We start from the raw sequence: 8,461 nt of genomic DNA on the forward strand, positions 1-8,461 counted from the left end.
AAATAATAGTTATGTTTTATTTTTCCGTTTTTCTTCACTCTTGAGAAATAATAATATAAATAATTAGAATAGATAATAATAACTTAAAAAAAGAATAGCATATAAACAAGAAAAATAATTGAAAAAATTCAATAAATTTATTTGTGGCATCTACTTTTAAACAGTTTTCCTTATTTAAGGTGAAGTAGATATTAGATGGTTACCAAAGATAATGACTTAAAATGCACCTGGAAGTGCACTAGATTAGAGAATATTTTTTCATATCAAATTAGAACAAGTTATCATTATGTATTATTTAAATTTCATAGAAAAAATCTCTACTTTTAAAAGTAGCTAAATATAGAGTTAACTATAATTTATATTCAAAATTTGAACAGTTCTTTTCTTGTTTTGGATTTTTATTTACATGGCTGGCTTTTAACATGCCTTTTCTCTTTGCTTTATGATTGTAAAGGTTTTCTTAAAGGGGTATTGGAAAAGGAATTATCCCTATTTTGATATTCTGCTTGTATGGTTTCATCCCTAAATTTATTTTTTTTTTTGGAAAATAAATTATTGTTCATGACCTATTCTGCCCTTCTCATTTTATAGCAGCTGCTTTTGAGTTCATTGGCACAAACTGCCTGGTGATTAATTTTCAAGAAGGTATTTAGTTTGGAGAAAAGATAAAATATAGGGAAAAAAGGTAGAAAGATAAGGGGCTTTAGTCGTCTTACTTAAAAGGTGCTTGAGAGGTCACTAATTCAAAAAGTCATGAAAAATTTTAAACTCAAAATGTAAAAATTAAAATAAAAAATTCTTTTGTTGTGTCACTGATTTTAACAAAGGTTTATCCTAGTCAACATATAATTTCCTTAATTGCCCAAAAGATTCAAACTTCAGATTGATTGGACCAAATAAAAGTTGGATGGCTTAAACGCACATCTGACACAAGTTAAATGGCTAAATCCTGCTTTATCCTTATTGAGTTAAATTCAATGTTGAAGACCGTATCGTTAGGCAAGTCAAGGACTTAACCATTCAGGCTAATTTTATGTAGTGTCAGTGACATTGCTTTTCTTCTTATTAAATACACTATCCAAGAATAATAAACTGTGTCCTCCTTTCTGTAACCGATCTCAATATTTCTCTTAGTGTTCTTTTTTCTGGTATTCTCAGGTATGTCTATCAAAGCTATGTATCAAAATTTGTCATAAAAATCGCAATCTCCCATTATAGTGTATTGTGTTCCTTGACATATTCCCTATATATTAGAATATTATTCTATCAAAGCCAGTTTATTTTTTTGAAGTTGAGTGGAGATCGGTTCTTCTTTTGACTGTCTAGGTTGACTCTTAAGAAAATTTATTCCCTTTCTCATTGGAAGACTTCCTGGCTAACTTTCCTGGTAGTATTCAATTGAATTCTGAACAATGGAAAGATCAAGTGCCGTCCCCTTGTTGATCATGGTTGCATTGTACCTTAAGGAGTGAACCTTCAATCCTGTATCTCACGTAGGAGAAGGTGCTAACCAAAAAAACTTCCCTCAAGAGTTTCTTATTCCTTGAGATTACTTGCAATGAATGCAAATGCTAAATCATGCCATTCAGCTTATTTGTAACGCATAGAAGTTTGTTTTTTAAATGAAGGTGCTAATTTTTGTGTTAATTCTGAAACTCAACAAGATTACTTGATCAAAAGCTTCTTAGGCATGATGCCTCTCATGCTACTTTTTGAAAAACTGATTTAATCATGATTATGTGCTACAAATATCTCAAATATTTCCTTTTAACTTATGAAAGGCTCTAATTGTAGAAGTATGTGATTTATTATTATTTTCTCCTACTCTTTTTAACTAAACTAGGTGTAAAAACTATGAGCTAATGCCAAATCATGTTATGAGCATGTCAAAACTCAAGTAAGTTACTTTCCAATTACGCTTAATTACACATTTGGTATCCAAACCATTGTTAAATTGTTGATTTGGAGCTTGAAGAAATAAATTCTCAAAGTACTTCAGCTTTCATTCTGATAAACAGATTGTACATCTCACTAAGTTCGTTAGTCAATTGGGTGATGTGGCAAAAAAAAGAAAACCTATATTAGACACATGGCGCATATTGGCTGTTTTTCTTTCCTTTCCACGTTACCCATTATACTAGTGAAGTTAGTCTCATGTGCAAACTAATAGAATCAAAGTTTGAGTACTTAGTTGCTAATTTTTAAATTTAGGCATCAAACCGAATATTTGATTATAGTTTGAATACTAAATTTGTAAATAACTCTTCCAATTGTATAGCTGATTCTACAAGTAGATTTTCACAAGAATTTCTGTCGTGAATTGATCAAAGGTAAAAGGAAGATACAGTCTTATAAATAAAATGTTTCCTAAATGAAAACAAGAAAACTGAGAAAACTGTTTATCTGTTTTCCCTTCTCTGTGTAAAGTTGTGATTTGTCATAGTTCCAATCTTTAATTTGTTGTGCTTTGGTCCACGATGTTGGAAAAGGAGGGACATGTTTAGTCTAATATACTTGAAACGTTATAGAAAAATGGGTGAATTGAAAGGGGGAAAAGAAAGTAAATTTGTTACTAAAATATATCGATGTACTTGCCAGAAGTTGAGCCATAATAAATCGCGGGGAAATTGCAAGTGTTGTTTGCAATGGGAATGTTAATTTGAAGGGCATAACTTAAAGAGCAGGACTCCCAAGTCACATCTTTTTCTGTCTAGCTATGTTCATTGAAAGAATGTCAAGAGGTAATCCTAGTTAGTGAATTGATTGTAAGTGAAGCAAATTTGAATCCAAAAATCAAGCCAACTTTGACCTGATTTTAGTGGATATCCACAGGACCAAAATTTAGTTTGTGTACCCGGAATCTGCCTACTCATTCTTCTTAGGATTTTCAACCTGATGCTATATTTGTTTTTATGTCGCTTTCAGATCTATATATTATTATTCCTTTCTTTTTTGGTATCTTCAATTACCTTTGAGAACCATTTTGGTATCGTCAATTTGTTCAGGCTGGTTTTCAGAAGTTCAAGTTCTGCAATGGACTGGGTCCAGAGAAACAAATACTTCCATCTCCTTTCCCAAGGAGTCGAACGCGATGGTTGGAGATTTGTCCTTCTTGCACGATTCTCTCCCATACCTTCGTATGTCATCAATTATGCTCTGGCTGCCACAAAAGTTGGATTCGTAGTGGATTTTCTGCTCCCTACTGTTATTGGCTCTCTGCCAATGATCTTGCAGAACACTTCCATGGGCAGCCTTGCTGGTGCTGCTGTTGCTTCAGCATCTCGCTCTGAGAAATCAGTGGTTTGGTCTTATATTTTGCCTATACTTGGGGTTGTATCAAGCATTCTTATTTCATTGAAGATCAAAAAGTATTCTACTGATATTACCTTGGCCGAATCTTCTTCAGGTGATCACATTAACAGCTCTAATGTAGTTAACTCATGTCATTCTTGTAATGGTAGAGAAGGAAGCAATGGCCCGAAGAAAAGCCAATAATAGATATATATTACAACTATATTATAATTATTTTTTTCATTTGGTACAATTATTCTTCTCTTGGTCTTTGGCATCATTCATTGTTCACATCTGTGGGCAAGGTAATTTCGTGTTATTTTTGTGTGATGTCTCTTTTAAGGTTCTGACTCATGTTGTCCCTCTTCATCATTTTTGTTTGTTATGAAAGATTCTGTGGTACTTCTAGATTTTATCGGAAGCTTGATTAGAAGATTTGGAAGTTTTGGAAAATGAAATGAGTGACATTGATGATAAAATAATCTCCATGGGGTGAACTAATTAAATCATTACAAGTTTTACCATGTCTATACTTGATGAGGGTGTATGCATGTGGGCCTCGTTCACAGAATAGGGAAGGAAGACCGAGGCAAATACAGGTTTGCACACCATGCATCCACAGCCGGACCCACTCGATGCACCAAGTCCTCTGCATGGTATTCATTTCGACGGTCTCGTCTGTGTGTGTGTATGACCAGTGTGCTTAAAATGCAACTTGCTGAGTGACATTTGGTTATCAGTTCCCTTTGCTTCTATCATCTCAAGGGCCAGTTTAACAATAGTCACTGAAATTCTTCTCTGGCTAGTCTATTAAGGGTGTCGTTCGGTGCAAAACATTATAAAAAATGATAAACAAAGTGGATTCAATTAGATGATATTATCTTCTTCGGTCTTTGGTATGCGTATGCAACAAATAAAAGCAAGATATGGTGATTTTTATCCGACGCCATGTTTGACTTCAAGATGTGTATACGCATGATTAAATGTAAGATAAAGATGATTTTGTCTTTCATTGTAGATAATTGTGACTAAGTACAAATTTCTTTTAGTATTCGCATCTTTTACTAATCATGCCACAGTTGTCGGGTTCTGGAAAGCAGCCGGCCGTGGTAAGATCATCTATGGTGGGTTTAGAAGGAAAAACTTAATTAAGATCATTGCAGGATCAGGGTTTGGTCATTGACGATTGTATAAATTTTGCCAGAGTTGGCACCACTGGATTCAAGCTTGTAAAACCATAACCTCAAACAAGACATTGAAGCGTAAACTTGCCTAGAATATTTATTAATCTTTTTTTTCAAATATTTTCCAGCGTAAAAGTAAAAAACAACAATAAAAAGACAAGAAAAAAAAAACAGACTTATTCTTCCTTCTTTTTAATAGATAGCACGAAATGTTGTAATGTTTTTGTCGAAACCACCAAGTTCGATTTTGTAAGAAAAATAGAGAGAAACTTACTGCTAGAGACCATCTTATGTAGTGTGGGAACATTAATCGAATTTGGAATCGCTAGTTTCCCGATAAATGATAAGTAAAAGAAAACGAACATGGGGAAGAGAAGGGAAAAAGCCATTTGAATCATAAACCAAAACCAACCACTAAAATAAAATAAGAGAAAGAAGGCAACACGACTCAAGAAAATCAAGAAAAGAAAATAATTATTTAATTCTAATCTCATGCAGTCTTAAATTCTAAAAATAAAATTTAAGTAAACTTATAAACCACATGCCCACTGTAGAAGGAAAAAAATTATCAGCCAAGTGCCGCCATGTGGATTTAATAATATTTTAACCATATAATTAATTACAAAATAATTAATTTATTGGTTAGATTATTTTAAAGATATATAGTTGAACCAATTCACCTATTGGTATATATTTACCCCTTGAGATTATTTGAAGATAATATTTAAATTAGACCAATCAAAAATTAGTTATTGGTCATCCAATTTATCTCTAAATAAATCAAAATAATTTAGAGATAATATTTATATTTTGACCAATCAAATATTAGTTATTGGTCATCCAATTTATCTCTAAATAAATAAAAATAATTTGGAGATAATCTTCGTATTTTTGAACAATCAAAATTTCATTATTGGTCATTTAAATTATCTCTAATAATTATATTAATTTAGAGATAAAAATCAAATTAGATTATTTAATTTATTTATAAATAAATTAAGATAATTTGGAGATAATACCTAACTTCGGCCAATCAAAATTCAAGGACTTAAAGTCCGACCAACCAAAAGACTTTCAATGAGTCATCATAATTTATCTCTAAATAAATTAAAATAATTTAGAGATAATTCAAAGAGATTTCATTTTCATCAAAGTCACCCACTTAGCATTATAAATAAAGGGCTCCTTCAAGCCATTTTCATTCATTCGGAAGCATTCTAAGGTTGGGAGGTATTCGAAGGTTGAGGGCATTTCAGAGATCAAGAAGTAGAAGATTTTTGAAGTGAAGATCAAGCGGTAACAAAGTTCGTGATCTAGATCAAGTCATGAAGACCCTTGAAGCAAAGATCAAGTGTTCGTGATCAAGATCAAGTCGTGAAGACCCTTGAAGCAAAGATTAAGCGAAGTTCACAATCAAGATTAAGTCTAAGTTCGTGACTCTTGAAAACAAAGTTAAGAAATTAATCAGAGGAATTTTCAAAGATTATCACTCACATCATCAAATATTTGTACTTGTCTCATAATTTTCAAGTCAAGAAATTTTGATGAGAAATTTGTGTGTACAAAATTTCTGTTACACCTAGTGGGACGATCTCTGCCTCTCATCTTCTTTCTTCAAACAAATCTCCAAATCTCTCCAAGTTGAAATGGCTCCTAAGAAGAATCTCGTCAATAAAGTTGCTATCAAGCCTACTAGAGCGAATCCTACAGTTTTTCCTACTTCATCATCAAGCACAGATGTTCCAACACATCCATATGGTACTCGAAGAAAGACATAGGCTCTTACTAAATTGTATGAGCAAACTCTCCCAGTCCTCAACTAAAATCCTTTGTATGATGCTTCTTCCCCAAGTTTTGAAGAAGTCTCTACTATGCAACATGCTTTCTCCAAAGGATCAAGTACCAATCAACTCAAAGAACATGATGGCTATTCAAGCAGTAGCTCTATTTCATCATCCCCTCGCCAAAGTTCTTCGTCAAATGTAGGCTTTGGAATGATGGTTGTCATGACAACTAGAACAGCATCTTTAGAAAAACAAGTTGCGCTTCTTGCAAAGATTGTGGAATCTCTGACAACATGCATAAAAGAAAAAGATGAACAAATTACCTCAATGATTGGTGAAATTAGTAGCCTTACTAGAAAGGCACCAATGGATCTTGGTTAAAATCAACACCAAGATAATGAAGAGAATTCCACTACGGAAGTGGAAAATAATCTCCAACAAAAATCTAATGAAACGGTCACCACTAATCAATTAAAGGAACTTATCAAAGAAGCCATCAAGGAACAGGTGGAAAGTGTCACTCAACCTTCATACACATACGCAAAGCCATACTATCAAAGGATAGATCGCATAAGGATGCCGCCAAACTATTAACCACCAAAGTTCCAATACTTTGATGGTAAAGGAAATCCTCGTCAACATGTTGCACACTTCATAGAAACTTGTAACAATGCTGGCACTTATGGTGATCTTATAGTGAAGCAGTTAGTTCGCTCTTTAAAGGGCAATACCTTTGATTGGTACACAGACTTAACGCTTGGGATGATTGATAATTGGAAGCAATTAGAATGTGAGTTCCTTAATCAATTTTATAGCACTCGACGTGTGGTGAGCATAATTGAACTCACAAGCTTGCGCCAATGGAAAGATGAGCCTGTGATTGATTATATCCATAGGTGAAGAAATCTCAGTCTCAATTGCAAAGAGCGATTGTCTGAATCCTCAACTTTTGACATGTGCATCCAGGGAATGAATTAGGGATTACGCTATATTCTTCAAGGTATTAAGTCTAAAACTTTCGAAGAATTAACTACTCACGCTCATGACATCAAATTAAGCATGTCAGCGATTGGAAATCAGGGACCTCTAGTGCAATAACCAAGGAAGGGTAAGCAAGATGTATGTAAAGGGGGTAAAGCTTTGGCAGATAAGGGTGAAGGTAAACAGTCTATAACTGTAAATACTAAACCCATCAAGGTGACTACCAATCCAAAAAAAACCCAAAAAATGAAGCTCGATCCCCAACAGGATAAAAAGAAAGTGTCTTTAAAAGAAAGACAAGGAAAAAGTATCATTTCCCTAACTTAGATATTGCAGAAATGTTGAAAGAACTTTTAAAAGCTAAGCTCATTCAATTTCCAGAGATGAAGCGACAAGAAAAAGCTGATCGAGTAAATGAACCCAACTATTACAAGTACCATCGTCTAATTGGTCACCATGTAGAAAAATGTTTTGTCTTAAAAGACAAAATCATGGGTTTATACTAGGATGGGAAAATTGAGTTTGAAAAAGAAACAGCTACAACAAATGTAGCATCAGCAACTAGCATGCTTTCTCCACTTAATGTGTGGAGCAAGATAAAGTTCGGATCCTTCGACTATATAATGTTGGCACCAAATGGAGAGAAGACACCCAACCTTCAAGATAAAGGAGGCAAAGCTTGTGGTTCTACAAGTCAAGAGCCAGACAATGAAGGATGGATCCTAGTTACTCGTCAGAGAAGAGGAAAGAAAAGTCCTCCCAAAGACAAGCAAGCACCAAAAAGATCCAAAATGGTGAAACAGCCATTTAGGAAGATGATGCCCAAGATAACGCCTAGAAAAATAAGTATGGCCAAGTGTGAAAATTCGATGGTGCAAAGGCCTAGATGACTAATCACCTTGAATGATTTCATGCCAATGCAATTCAAAAATCAAAATCCAATTCCCACATCATGTTTCCGAATTGATAAAGATGTTGGGGATGAAGAAAAAATTAAGTTCGATTCTAATTCTTCTTATGGTGTATAAATTACATTTCTGACGAAGACTTATTGTTAGGGTCTACCCCTCATAATCGACCTTTTTTTGTTCAGGGATATAGTCGTGAACAGAAGATCAATCGAATCCAAATAGATGGTGGATCTACTATCAACTTACTCCCACTAAAACAATGAAAAAGCTTGGACTACCTCTCGATGAATTATCGAAGAGTCGCTTGATG

At 33.9% G+C, this 8,461-nt stretch overlaps 1 protein-coding gene across 1 annotated transcript in view; it reads left to right on the plus strand.

Moving 5' to 3' along the window:
- The window catches only part of LOC110414513 (SNARE associated Golgi protein family), a 4,605-nt gene extending 901 nt beyond the window's left edge, over nt 1-3,704 (plus strand). The window contains exon 2 of the mRNA XM_021425744.1: nt 3,006-3,704. Coding sequence (XP_021281419.1) covers nt 3,006-3,495 — 490 coding nt within the window. The 3' untranslated portion in view covers nt 3,496-3,704. The remainder of the gene's footprint in view (nt 1-3,005) is intronic.
- The last annotated feature ends 4,757 nt before the right edge of the window (nt 3,705-8,461 follow it).

This window comes from Theobroma umbraticum, unplaced genomic scaffold, assembly GCF_002168275.2.
Source record: "Theobroma umbraticum cultivar Fairchild unplaced genomic scaffold, ASM216827v3 scaffold_4.1, whole genome shotgun sequence".
Taxonomy (NCBI): Eukaryota; Viridiplantae; Streptophyta; class Magnoliopsida; order Malvales; family Malvaceae; genus Theobroma; species Theobroma umbraticum.